The sequence below is a fragment of the Halyomorpha halys genome, unplaced genomic scaffold, assembly GCF_000696795.3.
Source record: "Halyomorpha halys isolate HHAL.00 unplaced genomic scaffold, Hhal_1.1 Scaffold35.1, whole genome shotgun sequence".
NCBI lineage: Eukaryota > Metazoa > Arthropoda > Insecta > Hemiptera > Pentatomidae > Halyomorpha > Halyomorpha halys.
Genome location: NW_027106137.1, coordinates 401,395 through 419,817, shown reverse-complemented (window position 1 = coordinate 419,817; position 18,423 = coordinate 401,395). Strand labels below are relative to the sequence as shown.

The 18,423-nt window shown below is 30.7% G+C and overlaps 1 protein-coding gene across 5 annotated transcripts in view; it reads right to left on the bottom strand.

Moving 5' to 3' along the window:
• The window catches only part of LOC106686360 (uncharacterized), a 553,455-nt gene that overhangs the window by 182,537 nt on the left and 352,495 nt on the right, over positions 1-18,423 (bottom strand). For all 5 annotated transcript variants that reach the window (XM_067053697.1, XM_067053696.1, XM_067053694.1 and 2 more), the window contains one exon: positions 2,006-2,191. In XM_067053697.1, the coding sequence (XP_066909798.1) occupies positions 2,006-2,191 (186 nt within the window). The remainder of the gene's footprint in view (positions 1-2,005; positions 2,192-18,423) is intronic.

Sequence of the window (18,423 nt, the reverse complement as noted above, 5' to 3'; positions counted from 1 at the left end):
TATCAACTATTTCACTTATAATTTTATTCAATTTGCATTATCTATAAAAATCTTATCAATCAGTTTATCAATATAACATGACTAAGGTATATTTTGGACAAAGGTAGAATAGCCTGCAACCTTTTAATAACTTTGTTTTAGCTGTGATATTATAAATAAGATATTCTCCTTGAGAGTGGCCATAAAGGCCAAAATGGAGTTACAAGATAATAAACATGTTGAGACTATACGGATATTTTTTATTATAATTGATAGATAAATCAGTCTCAAGCAAGAAATTAAATTATATAAAAATACAACTAATTAATAATCTTTAATGAATAACAAAAAATGTTAATTTTTTATAAAATGTACATTATATTATAGTTCAAAATATTATATTAAAAAGATGGTAATTTAACAATTTGAATTTTAAGCTGTCAGACTTTAATTAAAATTCATGAGTAAGCTCCAAGTATATTATAATTTTGAGTAAGAGAAATACAATGGATAACCAATAAAATAATTTAATATAGTATAAAAAAACTTAAGCAGATTCACTACAGACCAAATTTTCAGCCTTCAAGCTATACTATAGAGAGAGAGAGGAAGGGAGTATAACATGCTCAGATATCTCTTTGTTCACATTAAGACGGGATATAAGTAGTATTTGAAAAGAGCTTTACAAAGCATTATGTAAGTTGACTGTTCCATCCAAACTCATACAACTGCTAAAGGCAAATGTTGAATGCATGGTTCATGTACTGAGCAAGAGGTCATTGGAATTTTCATTCAGTTAGGAGTTAGACAAGATGATGCCCTGGTGCAACTTATTTTAACATGATGTTGGAAAAAACAATAAAAGAGATAAAACTTCAGACACTATTTGTAAGGGATAGGTATAGATGTTAGTGTTCACAGACAAAATAGTTAGTGTGGAAATCCAAGCAAACGGCAGCTGAATGATTCCTTGCTTTACAAACTGCTGCAAGATGGATAAGACTCATTGTCAATAAAGCTAAAAGTGAGAACAAGGTTTCAAATCAACCTCCAAGATCAGAAGGTATCATGCTCGTTTTGGACCCCACAGGTTTAAGGAGGTTTAAGAATTTGAATCCCAGGGTTCTGTGGTAACTTGCAACAATTCAACTATAATTGAAATCAGGAAAAGAATATCTCTGTAATCATATCTAAAGAGAGTGGCTCAAAAAGAGCCAGAATAGCTGGCAATAGCTGCTATTTTGGACCCTTTTTTTTGGAAGTTATCAGTAATAGATTTCTTATTTGGTCCATATAATGTTATGCCTCAGAGATATTGACTACATGCAAATTTGAGAAACAAATTTATGGAGTGTGAAAACAATAATTGATCTAGCAGGGGTTGTAGTGTTAAGAATATAGATATTGGTTTTATTTATTATTATATTATTTTCTTTAATTTTTGTAAATTTTATAAAATAAATAAGGAGTGAATTTGAAATTTATGAAGCACAAAGGTGGTAGTGGTAGAAAGAGCCCTATAAAAAATAAATCCACTGTTTATAATAAATATTTTACCCTATAAGTATAATATTGGTTTTATATTTTGTAATAATGATGTATTTGTATTCTTTAAATGCTTTTTATCACAATTACAAGGCATTTAACTAAATCAATTCATATCCAAATTAAGGCTTGTTTCTTGTAAAATATTTTATATAATAAACCATTGGGGATGTATATGTTATAAAAAACTAAAACCTATAAAACATGTTGTGGAAGTGTGATATATCTGAAGTCGCCAACGAATGTACTGTTGGAATAGAAATTATCAAAAGAGGTAGTAACAATTTTAATATGGACAACAGATTTTATAGAGTATATTTTAAAAATCAAAACAAAATAGTAAGTTTCACAACTAAAGGCTTTATTCAATGATCTTTTTTAACTTACTTTTTATGTAGTGGTTTTGACAGATAAGAATGTTTAGAAAACACCTATTAAATTGGATAACAGATATTAAAAGAAAATTATTTACACATCTCACCTGGGTAAAAGTGTGGATATTATGCGTTGTGCCTCCTCTGGAGGGGGTGGGAATTCTGCCTTCAACCTTCTTCCGTTCATGCTCATGTATCCGTCGTCCTCGAGGGAAACATTACCGTTCTCGAGGTCATCGAACTCTGACAACACCCTGTCCAACAGCTCCAAGGACCTCTCCACCTCATCCCCCCTGTAACATACAACAATCTTGATTTATGTATGTTTTTCAAATTGAATTATAAATATAACAAGATAAATAAAGTAAATTAATTAAACAATCATGATTCACAATATTTAGAATATTATTGTTATTAGGTACATTAATAACATGATGTATACAATATAAAGAACTTGATACATACAGGACAACTCAAAATATATTATACACATACCTCAACAAAAAAATTTAATGTTTGAAATAATCGTTTATTGTTTTTATCTTATCTCCTCAATCCACCATAATGTATTAAATTAATTTGTATAAGACTAGTAGGGTTGTAAGAGTGGTGAGCATCGGATTAGGAGGAGTTTACTGTAGTTCAAATTATTTTTACTACTGGCTGCAAGGCCTGTAGGGTATACGAGACCCTTACGCAGTCATCTACATTGTCTATTAGATTAATCCAGCACTGATTGGCTATGCTCCATTACTTCATTCCTTTCCTTTATTTTTCTGTTTCTTTCAAGCTAAATCTTTGGAACCCTGACTAATCACCTCCACAAATCTGTCTCCATTGTAGCAGTGTTTTTTCTATTTATGCTCTATTAGAAGTTGATGTTTCAGAATAAATCTAATTTCAATGAATAAATTTCAAGTAAAAAAATTGTATTTTTTTTTTTTATTATAGTTTCAATTGAGTCATTATTTACTGAGAGCACATACTATATATTTACATAGTAAATACTTGTATATTTTTTTCAGTGGGTATATATTTCCTAATGCCCCTCTGTAGTCTAGAATCTCAAAAATCCTACAGGTGTTAGATAAGAGATGGTATACTGTTGTTTTTAAAAAAATTGCTTTCTCTGGATTTTAGATTTATTCTTAAAAAAAAAAAAATGAGTTTAAAAGAAAGTAATTTATTTTTTCTCAAACAATATCTTTTCAAACAATTTCTGACACTAACTCACTCAGCAAGGTTTCAATATAATTTCAGAAAGCATTCAATATTAACATTAGATTCTTTCATGAATATATAGAGGTAGCAAGTATTTCATTAGTATTAGGCAGCTATGGTTAATTTCTGTTAGTTTCATTGTTATTAATGACGAAACTAAGGTAATGCATATCTTGAAGAGGGACCCTGAGATTCAATTTGTCTAGAAGTCTTTACATGGCTTAACCCAGCCGAGTAACCAGCCATCAATTGATGTAAGAAGAGACAATGGACCAGGAGGAGTAGAGGAAAAGGTTAAAGGAAAACTTCAGTCAGGGAAAGCTACATAATTTACATCCAGAATACTAAATATTTGTACATGATTACAGTTGAAGGTTATATAGTCACCTCGGTAAATAAATAAATTTCCTAAAGAAAAAAAATATTGAACATAAATTTTGAACTAAGAGATTTATTTATAAAAAAAAATCATTATGTGCTCTAATTATTAGGATTGTTTTAACAATTATTATTAACTAATAATCTGAACACAAGATAAAAAAAGTAACAAAGAGATAACTTCAGGTACTAATGACCTTTATTTTATCGACACATATGTATTATCAATATATTTGACATAAATATAGCTATAAGGGTTTGGAGAAATAAATTAAGTTCAGTCCAAGATGAACTTCAAAGTTCAAATAGTAAAATAAGGACTAGAACAGTGAGTGCTCACTGGTCTAACATGAGAGCCCCATGGTTGGATGTTTCTTCACTATTCCCAAGTATTATTTTTTGTGTTTTAGATTTTTTTTTCTTAAATATCTACTCAGATATTGCAAAGATGCTAGTTGGACCACCATTTAGACCTTGAATCATTATGGGAAAGATTTACCATATACATACGGTCCCTAAACAGCTAAAAAAGGTACAAACTCTTAAATTTACCAACAATTTTGTATGGATTTTCCAAATCTATTAAAATATTTCAATTTTCCTCACTATATTAAGAAAATTTTTAATTTTTCCAACTCTTTTGGGTTTGGATTGATCAGAATGTTGACACTTCACAATAATAATTTTCTTTTCTATTCAAACACAGCAATGTGTCTATAAAATTCCGATTTCTTGACTACAGTGGGATTGGTATAGAATTTCAGTAAAAGTTTTGAGTAAAATGTTTGACTAAATTTTAACAGTTTGAAGTAAATTCTTGTTTATTTATTCAGAAAGTACATCCAAAGTGATCCCCGAACCGGTTGACAACATCTATTGGTTGATGCCAAAATAACATAATCCGAATAAATAGGGGAGCGATCTGGGTTTAATTTTAACACATGGAGGAGAAGAACTAACAGTGGACTGCTTGTAGAGACTGATCAGTCAATATCTCATGAGAAAATGAAGGCAACAAGGTTAAACTGGGTGAGACATGAGGCTTGAAGCAATCCATCAGGATGCCTCTATACAACAATGAATACCATAATAGCTGGCAAGAGGCCACATGGGAGGTTAAAACCATAGATAGACAGAATCAACAAAGATGCAAAAGAGCTGCATGCATCAAACTGGAAAGCAGAAGCCCAAGATAGGCAGAAGTGGAGAAGACTGGTTCGGGGTGAACAATGATCTACAAGGTGTGTAGAGCCAATAAAAAAAATATATATACATTAAAGTATGATTACAATTTACAATAAAAGAATACAATTAATCTAAAGATACAATATAAATAAGTAATATAAGAATATAATAAAAATAAAGATCTAAGTATATCCTTTTAAGTGTGTGTGTTTGTGTACACAAACATAAATATAATGAATCAAGGACACTCATTTGAGACTAGAAAATTCATAGGCATTTATTTAATCAAGAAAAATTAATATTCATGAAAGTAAGAAAGTACCTAGTCAAAGATTTCTTTTTTAATTTGCTTTGTGATTGGTAAATTTATTAGTTCTTCTGGAAGATGATCGAACAAATATGGTACCTTATAGTTTGACAAGCTTTTCCGAAATCTGTTGTTATATTGTGGTTTGATGAATTTACTTTTCCTTCTAATATTTTGAAAATAACTATTTTCTTTTTTAAATCAATTATTTCTTAGAGATTTGAGAATAATTTTGTAAAAGTAAAATAGTTTAGGTGGTAGAGCAGCAACAATTTTGGGATTTTCTATTTTGTTACAGCTTTGTGTGTTACCAATCTCTATTTTCTCAACTACTGGGCTTTCAAATTATTAGAGGGGAGAGAGGAAGGGGATGACACCCCCTAACCATCCCTTGGCGATGTCCCAGTTCCTAGACAGGTTTACTGTAGCATCACAAAGTGGGCCCATTGTTTTTCATGGTGGTATTTTAATTATTTATAACTCTCATACATATCGATTGCTAATTTTCAAGATTCGAATCAATATAAAAGATGGATAAACTATTTGATTTTAAACCAAATAGAAAATATCAATAATTCCGAAACTGACTCTATTTCTCCAATCAGCCACATTAAAGACGATAGGATTTTTTCTGAACTCGACTACATGAGAAATCTTTGCTGAAAGTAAAACCCCAGTACCAGGAGAAACTGTGAGAGTCTTCATTAACGTTTTGATGGGACCAATTTGTCCGTAGCCCCTCAGAGCTGAGTGCGACACCGTATACAGTTGTTAACTTGTAATTTACCGAGAAAGTTTTTATCCTCGACACAATAACTGAAACATATTTTTTCCTTTTCCGCCTGACACACCTTTTCGCTGAAGCTTTTCCTTTCACAACGGCTAATTGGGTGACTATTTTTATCATTGACTTCCGTCATGTATGGTCAGAACTTTATTAATTTTGTTCAGATATTTTTAACCACTGAAATGTAATTTTTACAGCGACATCCTCTATAAAACTTTTTTCTCAGTATAATAAGTGAAAAAAAAAACACTAAAATCAATTAAAAATCGTTTCGTCAAGACAGATCAGAGGCAATAAATTGTTTTGTTTTTTTACAAATAAATCCTAAATGGACTTTCTCAACAAGATAATAGGACAAAAATGAGCTTTAGAGAATCGAAAAACATATTTTAACAAAAAAAAATTTCAAAAGATGACAATGTTCGGACATTGAATTACTGGACCTATTGACTTGTTTAGGGGGTAATAATGTGACTTTTGTTGATGCCAACCAACAAAAAATTTTTTTATACGATAAATTAACATTGGACGAAGCATATGAGTTAATGTTTTTAGCCGTTGCTGTCCGTGTAAACAATACATTGTCCTAATAATAAGGAAAAACGAATGAAAGGCTAATGGAGAGAATGCAGAAATGAGTGAAAAAGTAGTGGTGTTTGAGAAACTTCTTATGTTTTCTAAAACAATAAGGATTTAAACCTTCCACTTAAGAGTCACTTTTTATAAAACAATGAAAGCATATAGATTTTTTTCGGTTTGAAATAGGTCCAAATGAAGAGCTCGTAAGAGAACGTAAACTGTGAAACTGAATATATGTAAATGTAATATATATGTAACAGTTGAAACATTACATAATGGTAGCCAGTAAGGTTTATTAGAGGTTTCTATAATTTGCAGTTAAACAATTTTAATTTTAAGCTAAAATATTCAGTTTGATAAAATTCTTAACAGCTATTTCTATAGATCTTATCTTTTTAACATCTAAAACGTACCTCAACAGTCCGGATAAAATAACAAATTGAGTTTATATTAATCTTAAAGACTGCTTAGTTCATTAAAAAAATAAATCGGAAACATTTTACTCCCTAAAAATTTAAAAATAAAGATTAAGGCCCTAGAAAAAAAAAATGTCCATCTAGGAACCGTTTTTAATTCTCTAAGTACTGAATATACCACGGGAAGAATTTTACTTCATTTCCTCCCTTTGGAGTTATGGCGTTTAGGACTGCCATTCCAAGGTGAAAAATATTCACAATCCTTTGAAAATAAATCGTTCCCTACTACGGGCTTTTATGTGCGAACGGAGCTGATGTTAGGTAAATATTTTCCTGAAAACAACTTTCTCTGAGATCTGCAGAGAATTTATTTTTATATCTATTTTTTTTTTTAATAAAGAAACACAACTGAATTTAAAAATATTCAGAACACAAAATTTAGACACAAGATGACTTTTCGGAGTACAATGACCAAACGAGTTTGAAGGGATTATTAAAACTCATGTTAATTGTGTATTTGATATATTATCATGTCATAAGTGTAATAAGTAAACTTTAATACAAGTAAAACAATAAAATATTACAAAAATATAACTAAATAAAAAATTTTCATTATAAACTATCTAATCACGTTAAAAGACGAGAAACTTAAAAAAAATCTCAAAGGTGGGAAATTATAAATAATTATTTTATCAATACTGAAGCGTGGATTTGGTTCAGACACAGATAAAATATCACTTGACCGTTTTAACATTCAATCAGAAGAAAAAAAAATTATATTCTCATAATCGTAAATTTTCACTCACATTTTAGATGTCAAGGAAAATATTCAGTTACGTGTCAATTGATGTTAATCCTTATGTGGAATATGTTCTTTGTTAGTTTCATTCAATGAATGTGGAGTCAAGACAAAACAAAAATTTTCCGCCACGGTACTTCATCCAGCCTCCGAGTTCAAAAGCTTTATCATGGAAGGAAATTTACGGAGAGCTGACAAATGATCATACTCATTTTTACGGCTCCATTATTTTTTAATTCTTATGAAAAACATGGAATCAAAGGACCTTTTGTAAGGGCCTTTGAAAGGTTCATCCCTTTCGTTATTTCGGGCGACCAATGACGAACCCACTGAATGCCAAAAAGACCATGACTGTACAGCTTTAGTTCCTTATAATTTAAAAGCGGTTCCCGAAACGTCTTCTCTGACAGAAGGTTAGACAATCATTATTTTTAATTAACTGAAAGAAATGTACTGTACTGAAATTTATTTTTACATAAAGTTCTGTATGTGTAATATTAAAAACGATAAAGTTTATAAAAACAGAGTTCTAACAACTCATCAAGGCCAAATAGAACAGTCTTTGAGTCTGCAAGTCTGAGCCCTATTTTCATTCATACATTCGTATCATATCATAGGTTCGTACCTATTCTAGGAAGATGGTGTGGTCAGCACTGTGGGCCAATGCTCACACTCATTTCCTCACCTCAGGTATGCGTAGAAAAAAAAGCTTTTCAAACCTTTGTTTCTATAACAATTACCTTCCATTGTGGGGATTAGATTTAATGTCCTTACTCTAATTAGGGCGGTTTATATTCAAAATTTGTTTGAATGAACCAATAAAAATAAAAATTTCACCCTCCAATCCGGATTCGAATCAGTTTTTCGTTCTTCATTCTTACTCCAAAGAGACGGGACGGTCTCAAACCAACTCTAGTTAATTGATATGATATTAAAAAAAAAGGTTAACATGTTACGTTTACAGAATAAAGTAGTGTATAATAATTAATATAAATATAATTATTAGACAGAAAGACGGGATAGATAAGAGAGAGTAAGATAAGAAATGCACAGCGACCGTTCTTGAAAACGATCTGAGCCACTGGATATGGATTGGTTGCCAGGAAGGAGTTATGTCTTCCTGATTGAAAGAATAATCCCACGAAATCCGAAGATCTTGGAAGATAGGGACAATATTGATGCAGAGGGTATTTTTATTCATATCAATACTATAGGCTTTTTTTTGGTAAAAAAGAGAGATTTGGGATCGATAAAAGAGCATGGATATGAGAGAAAAATTCAAAGTGCCCATAAGAAAGAAATTCAATGAAATCAAGTACACGTGTAAGTTATTATTTAGCGTACTGACATTATGTTAATTAATGTTGTTTAAGTACCACAGAGGCTTGTGTACTTAATTTTAAGTTGGATTGGTTTGAAACTAAAAATAAATGGAAGGGCTCGAAGCAAGAATAAGATAACCCACAAGGTGAACATTCGTAAGTAGAGCAGTTATCAAATATTTCATAGCGCTTATTTAAATGTTTTGTGTAATTCATATTTCATAATAGAGTAACGTAGGAGCATTTTGCAAAAAATAATAATTGTGGCTAGTCACGTTTTTGCTCCAATCCATTGAATTTACAAATATATATGCATAATTAATTAATTGAATCACACTAAACGTTTTTAAATTGAATTTTCGTAAAATCCCTAGATTAATATGTAACTCCAAGTGATTTAACTTGTTTGTGAAGAAATCCTTTTACCTTATAATAACCTCCAACAAAATTTTTAAAGAAAAAAAATGTAATATAGCTTTACTGATATAGGAATTTCACGACTCAATTATAATTTAATTATTTTGAAATGTCATTAAAAAGACTTTTAAATAACAACCATTATGTTATCGTTTTTCATTTCAAGCATATACCTTTGTATACTAACAATTAGCGAAGTAAAAATAAGATTTTGACTATGCGTTCTACGACGAAAAATCCCATTGACTAAATTACACAAGCTAACATTTAATAATATATAGAAAGAAATATCAATTTACGATTTAAAAGGCGTTATGGATATGAAAATATCCTTAGGTATTAGTAGAATAATAGCTTATATAATACTCATTATATCTGTAAATAAAACAACTAAAAAATAGAAGAGTAGTTGCTTTTAAACAACATAAAATAAAATCAATCAATTTCAGTTCATAAAAATTTGTGATGACTTTAAATAAAAAATAATATTTAATTTTTCGAATCTCATCTATTACCTTATTTAAAACTGCGTGGGCTATTTATTAATGTAAAAAAGAATGGCAAATAAAGTCCGAACTATTTTCTAATAGTATAACGCCGTATCATTGGCGAAGAGGACTATATTAGCATTTTTAAATTTTGAATAATCATTTGTGAATAAATTAAATAATACGGCACTTAAAAATCCCTGCGGGAGATCTGCAATGACATATTAATGACTGAAACGAAAATGGCTCTATTGGATAGAAATGATTGGATGAGTAATATAATATATCTTGGGATGCTTAGATTTATTAATTTAAAAACAAGTACGTTTGGGTTGACAATATTGAATACTTTAAAAATCAGTCATGGTGATGGCTTATTTATGTTGATGGAGTCTTATGGGAAATTGAATTCTGAAACTATTTTATTCTGTAAGTTAGTTCGTTTTTCTGCATTATTTGCATTAGACCACCAAAAAACCTAAAAAAATCGTTTTATGTATTTGGTGATTGATATCTTTAGGAAGATGTGCACAATATACATTCGCCTTAAAATTGTATTTACTACCATAAGTCGTTAGTAAAATTACCTCATATTATTGGAAAATAAAGAGATAGATATGCTAGAGAAGAAGCGGAGAAAATGAATAATAACCTCAAAAGAAAGAACACATGCCATTGTTACGACCCAGTGAAAATTAATTCGAAATTCCTAAAATTGTTGAGGATTTCGGGACACAGTGGTGTGGCGTGGATGTTAACCACCTGTGGAAATGAATAACTCATTTCTATGGCTTGTAACTTACTCTGTTTTATTTAACTCTGTTTTGAGGTGAGGGTCCACAATTCTGAAGAGTACGATAGGATAGGAAGGAACGTCGATTTATAGACGGCTAGTTTAGTCATGCTTTGTCACCACTCTTCTTCCCAGGAGACCCCGTTTGACCATACTGAACATCTTTCCTTTCGCTCCAATTCTTTGGGCCACTTCTTCGTCAATGTAACCACTTTCATTAAGATGAGCTCCTAAATATTTAAAACTCTCGATATGTTCTAATCTCAGTCCTCCAACCCTTAGTACCCTGATTATCATTCGGGGTTTCTTTCCAATTCTCATGTATTTAGTCTTCCCGAGATTAATCTTCATATTTATTGTGGATAATTCCTCTTGGAGGACATTTATGTTATGTTGGAGGTCACGGAGATTGGCAGCTAGCAAGACGAGGTCGTCAAGCGAAGGCCAATAGGGAAAATTTGGTATCTGTGCCCTAGCTGAAATTTCCTCATTATCGATTTGGTCCTTCTTAGTGTCTAAAACCGTGATGAAGAGCAACGGACTTAAGGCTATAGCCCTGTCAGATACTCAATGTAGTCTCAAATTCTTTTGAAATGTGGTTTCTGGTCGTGGTCACATTCCACATCTTTTTATAGAGACTCATCACCGGCAAGGTTGTTATACGATCTGTATCCCACTCAGACAGTGCCCTCTCTATATCTTCTTTTTTTATTCTGTCAAAAGCCTTCTAGAGGTCCAAGAAGCAATTTGGAGAGCTCTTTGCCTTCTCAGTAGCCTTTTTGTTATTTGTCTCATTGTGAAAATGAGATCATGGCTGCTTCTCGGATTCCTGAAGCCATGCTGATCTTCTCCTAGTTGGAATGCTGGCAATCGACCATTATTCTCACTCTTGATTCTAGAATTCTAGAGTAGACTTTTTCAGGAACACTGAGAAGGTATATTATCCCATGGTTGCTACATTCCCGATTGTTCCTCTTTTTGTGAATGGGCACAATCACCGCTACCTCCCAGCCTATGGTCATCTTCTTCCCGACCAGCTTCAAAAGATGGAGGAATATCTCTTGATCTTTGTTGCCCTTAAACTTACATGATATATTGTAGAGGTTACAAATTAAAATGAATCAAGAAATGAAATAATTTAAATGTGAACAAGATATTACTATTATTATTTATATGTTGTTTTTGCCACAACCTAGAAATGTCAACTGGGGGCAATCACATTTTTATTTTCTTTCAGGTATATTTTTTTTTAACATTTTGTGGATTTCTATAAACTAATTAATTTTTTTCTAGTCATATTGCTAGAAAGGTACTGATAAACTTTCAAATGAAGTTTCTTTCACGTAATAAAGCCTGAATACGATATATGAACGCGTGTTTTGATGAACTACCACCCCTTGCAACACATTTCCCAATATTCTATTGGCCGAGGGGAAAGAGAAAATGATATCTATTATGTTAGGAAATTGAATACTACAGGCAATATTTCTCCCGATTCCGAAACAGTGCTGCAGCATGGGCTGCTCGCAACATGCCTTGCTTACCGAATATCTAAATGTTCTCAACTTCTGCCTCTCTCCCCAATCCTCCAACACCCTCCTGATATATATGACAGTAGGGTGTTATTAAAAGATATCTTCCTTGGTAGGAAAACACTAAGGATAAAGTTTACAGCGTAGTTTTCCAATAGCGGAGATGGGAACGTTTTGCAGGATATAGATTTAGGGTATCTTAAACTTGCATTCATCATATCTTTTACATGCAGGTTTCTTTCTATAGTTATATTAAAAGCAGATCGGTGAGTAAGAACCGACGAATGATCATTTCATCTTAACCTCAAACCTTATTCAACATGTCTAATAAGTATAAATGATTTAAGTCCATATTTTTAGTTTTTCAGGAGACGAAAAATAAAACTCAAAAAAGTATGCATAAAATCGTTTCCGTTCAATACAGTTTTAACCAGAATATTGTCAAATTATACAGCTTAAATCGTATGAGAATTTTTTACTGTGTTTAACTATGAAATAAAAAATGAGTTTAACTCAACATCGATATTTTTGGACTTAAAACCTTAATTCTTATCAGTACACATTTATTGGCGATATGTTTTGCAAATATTATAGAGCTTAATGTAATAAAAATAAAGAATTTTACAATAAAAAGTATATGATACTTCAAAAACCCGATCAAAATCACCTTATAACTCCATCTTCTGATGCAGCCCCTCTCCCTCCTCCACACTTCTTTTCGACTTCTGACTGTTTTCTTATTATTTTACCATTATCTATTGTCTTTAATAATTAATGTTTTTATTTTCTCAATCTTCTATGCGAATCAACACGAGGAGGCCCCTACCTCCGGATTTCAAAAATAGTACCATTTAGAATGGATATTTCATAAGTAACAAATAAACATTACAGGTAACCTTAAAATACCAAAGGTAGTAAAAAAAATACCCAACACGATTTATTCCTTTTTTCACAGTAAAGCATTCGCTAATCTTTCTGTTTCTTTTCTGTTTTAGAGGGATCAGAATAAAAAATTATGTTTAATTAATCAAAACAAAAAAACTAAAAATACTTTAGTTGATGACTATCTCAAAAAAACAGTATATGTTGCTTTCCGATAACAGTTTTCTAATTTGTAACTCAATTTATTTATTTTTGAATCCCCACTACCAAAAATAATTTCAAGGCAGGGGTTAATTTTTTTTTTAATTTTCTCCTCTTGGAATTTCCTGAAGCTTTTTATACTATGCAGGAAATGAATAAAATCTATCTGGTTTGAACTTTTAAAAAAATTACGTCATTGAATAAGCCATTTCTTACCTCCTGGACCCTAGTTCAAGAGCAGTTGTACCAATTATTTATTCTGTTAAATAAGCCGCGAATCGACCTTAGGTTTGGGACTCCCTCCTAGAGGACATCCAACCTCTAAAAATCATTTCACTGGAAGAAAAATCGGGCGGTTGAGCGTGATTTTGGCAAAATCACAACCTTGGTTGGTGGTCCTTGAATTAGAAACAGTACATCTTTTAAATTACAGAATCCTTCCTCGAATGGATGCAGTGGACAAGGTGCTCAACCATGTTACCATAAAATATTGACTAGATCCCCCTAACATTTCATGTATAATAAAATAATTTAATTAATAAATTAATTAACGTTTTAGACATCAAGGAGCAAAGTTGATTTCATATCTGTTTGTAGGTAGTCAGATTTGTGTTCGTGGATAATCCTATTTCGAAAAAAGTTTTAACTGTGAAGGCTGGTACCTATTTGGTACCATATTTATTTTATCAGATTCCGTCAACTACTTTCGATAACGAATGCGTGAACCGATGAAAATACGGCACACTTTTATTTTGGAAATGTCTCATTCAATAAGGCCGAAATTTGGAAATTAGAGTAATAATAACATCGAATACTTATTGCTTAAGCTTGCGAAAAACTCTATTTATATGTATATATACTTGAAAAAAAACCTTAAAACAGAAATCTCAAGAAAAATTTTATTATTGAAAAAGATGTAATTAATAGCTTAGATATACAAATTTTAAAAAAAGATAAAAACAGGGTAGAAGCTACACTAACCTAAGTATTTGGCAGATGTTTTTAAATTGATTTGTAGCCTTCTTCAGACCAAGTGTTCTAGGGCAGTACTTTATTTTAAGAGGTTGCTCTTCCTTTACTGTAAGCTTCAACATTCCGATTTCGTTAAGCAAAATATAAGATTGGTGTAAATGTTTACTTCCAGGTTTCAGAACAGTGGAAGCAGAGTAATTAGGGACAGAGTAATAAAAACCATTTTCCGCCTTTAGATTAAAAAAAGTAATCTTATTTATAACTAAATATCAGAATTTCTTTAATGACAAGAGTATCCAAGGCAGAGACTTAATAAAAGTCAAAGAAGTGGCTGACGGACCAACATTTCGCTGTCACTTAAGCGCTATCAGATGCTTTGGATAAGGGCAAGAGAAGAGGGGATTAAACGACCACACTTTCCCCACAGCCTACGATATTGGAAGCCGCTGATTGTTTCGGTTAGAAGGGGAGATTTCAAGCTAACTTATGCCGGTATTAACAAGGTCGTGAATGGGAACAAAGCATATTTAAGTAACTATTAAATATTAGATTTTTTAAAACAAAATATATACTAAAAGAAATTTAGTTATTTCATTACAAAATTACAAATTAAACTTAAAATTTTTTTTTTTAATTTTAAATGTCAAAACAAATTAAATCACATCAATGTATGGTAATTAGCTAACTAGAGCCCAATATTATCAATTAAATCCCATGTATAGATCAATATCTTTTGTTCATAAGCTCTATTTCAGAAATACACCTTATTTATAAATAAATTTAATAAATCTAATCTTATCCAAACTTGATTTTATAGTTTAAATACCCTGCATTCACTTGATTAGCGTAGTTTAGTTAATTGGTAAATACGTCTTTAGAAAAGATATTCAATGATTGATTATACACAATTATATCTATCATACTATATATAGTAAGGCTTTCTGTGATATCTAGTTCTTGGTTTAAATAGGCAGGTAATACACTTCTAAGAACTGTAGGTTGGTTCCCATAAGGAACCGAAAGTGATATATAATAGAATTAGGAATAGAGACACAAATACATAATAGAAGCTGTTTTTGGAACCACTATCCACCAGAAACATAGGAAATATAACTGTAGTAATTATTTGAGGATGTAGTAGCGAATCAGTCACCGATAAATGGGTGTAAGAAAAAAAATTCTATCCATTACAGGTGCTAAAATGTTTTTTATGTTTATAAATATATTATGGACAATATAAAGAAATATTAAAAGACATTTCGTCAACGCTTGAATTTTAGAGAATATAAGTTCCAATTTTGAATAGAAGTTACTATTTTTTTTCCAAAAAAAGTTGATTATATATTAATATATAAGTAATTAAAAACTAGAAACTAATTTGATATGCATAAATAATTATAAATCGAATTCAGTTAGTGATCTTTGGCAATATAATAGAAAATAATAGGAAAAATTATAAATTATTATTTGGCAGAAGGGCAAAATAAATCATAACAAGAAATAACATAATGAATTATTAAAGTATCGAAGATTAAGTTAACAAATATTTTGGCGGTAAATATATTTTACTAATTACTTTTTTCATAACTGAAATATATCTTATCTTTACTAAGATATATTTACTTCGTTTATTAAGATATATAAAAATACTGAAGTAACAGTTAATCTAATAAAATATTATAAAAATAACAATACAAATTTTATTAATTTCAAAATTAATTAAATTGAACGGAACGACTTCTAAAAATTATATCTAAAAATAACTTCCAACCTAAAACAAACTTGCCACCAATAGAGCTTTCAAGTTATCCCAGGCAAGTCTGACAACTGTACCACTTAACTGATTGGAAGAAAAAAGTCTTAACAAACATGCTCTATCACAATTATAGCCATTGAGTCAGGTGTAGTACAGCCATCAAATAACTGCCTACAATACTGTAAAATTTAACCAACAGTCTTAAGCTCGAAATAAATAAATAAATGAACAATAATAAAATAAAAATTGTATGTGTCAACAGGATTTTTGATAATTTTTTTAAAATTTATATATTTAATGTAATTTACAACTGTACAAATCATAAATACAATAAGTAAATAAGTGAAATGTTTCATTTACACTTGAAAATCTTGGGAAGGAATTACCCGTTGGTGGTACTTCAAGCATTAATTTAAATTAGAAGGCCCCGTTGCCATCTTATTTTCAGACGCCTCGGAGGATTATCAGGGATTGTTAAGAATGAGATTAAGAACTAATGGGTTAGGATGGGAAAGGACGGATATCTTTGGGCCAAATCTGCAATGAATGGGATGTTAAGGTCTTTGTGGATGAGTTTATTTGTAACGTAATAAGGAGCATCAAGGATTTTACGTAAGAATTTGGATTGTAAGGATTGGATGCGGGAGGAATTTGATGGTTTGGTAGAGCCCTAGAGCTCATGTCCAAATTCGTCTGATTACCTGATAATAATTTTTGGTAGTAAATGGGAAGTTTAGAGAGTTTGTCAAGTAAGTGTAAAGGTGTAGTTAGTATAGGTCGTAGGTGTAAATCTACGAGTAGTTTCTTGTCGTTTCAGTCTTGTATGTGGATTTCATGTAAGTCTTTTGTCAAGATGGAGTCCTAAGTATTTATAAATTTAGACTTAAACAAAAAAATAGAGGATAGATTGGCTGGTGCTATAGATATTTTAAATACCTAATTGTCCCTTAATTAAATTAACACATCATTCTAAATATATATAATATATTAAAATATTTATAGATGTAAATAGATTTCGATATCAATGAAAATCCTTCATAATTTGTATTAGATGTTTCCTTTGTAATTTAATTTCAACAAAGAATTTATAAAGGGAACTATCTTTCAAGCATCTGAAAGATATAGAACTTTACTTCTTGAATTATTTGAAATATCATAAATCGTGAAACGTAAAGGTATTTTCAAAGCAATCTGACCAAAGAGATACCATATATTACATGACCATATCTCTTATATATCTGACCAGGGCCCTGTATCGTCATGAAAGCTAATAGTATTAGTTCCTAGTACAAGTGTATAAACTAGTGTGGTAGTTGCACTAATACTTATTTTTTTCATGATAGGGATGACTATTAGTGATATTACAGGAATTAAAAAATACTAAAGTACAAGTTACTATTATACAAGTCTGTGTAATTGAATTAAGATAGATCTACAAGACTAATAGTATTAGTTTGTACTTTATTATGAAACAGGGCCCAGATATTACATACAATTAATGAAAAAAATAATTGTAGTAGTTTCATTTTTTTATAATTTTTTCACAGGTTTCTTTTAAGAGAAAAGTTGATTCTAAATATTAAATTAAAAGGGGGACGCTAGTATATAAATTTAGATCTGAAATGTAAACGATGTTTGCCAAGAAATAAAAATGACTAATTTATAGAATAAAACTAATTTATCTTCTGTTTCAAATGATAATTTAAATTTTTTAATCAAAGTAAAATTGAGGAAACTGGTGAATTTCACTATAAAATGTAACGAATAAATACTGAATCAAATAATAATTAAAAATAAGTATCACACTACGACAGTTAATATTCACAAAACCGATGCGGAACTTAAGATGTATTCACGGAAGCATAGAGTGACGTAGATCTACAATATTTGATACAGGATTTGATGAGAAAAGAAAATTAGTAAATAATTGTGTGGTATTGGCATGGTTAGATTCACAACGGCATTCAGTCGTCATTATTATTGAAATGTTAACCGTTGTCAAAATAATATTTTAACTGGATTTTTATATCATTAGTAAGACGTCTGTATTCAACAGGCATAATGATTGAACCTCTGACCAACCGCTCTGAAAATTAATGACAAATTGATTGAATGGATTGCTAACACAATAAAGCCCTCCCACTTGTCGAGTTATCTTTTTTTATACCCAGCAGGTTGGGACATTAATACCTTCAATAGTGGGCACATTCGGTCATCAGGGCTCCAAGAAAAGGTTTTAATTAATGTTTTTAAAAAATACTGATAACTAATTCCCAATTTACGTCGATTCAGAATATAATTGTTTTCGTTGGTCTGGAGGTGCAAAATAGAATTTAAATATAAGGGATGTGTTTTCCAACGAATCGTAACTCCAATCATCACTCATTTTTTAATTTCAATTGATCTCCGATATATTTTTAGACAAACTAGAGTTCAAATTGGATGGAAACTCATCATCATAATCATTTTATCTCCTTTACCGCTTGCGCA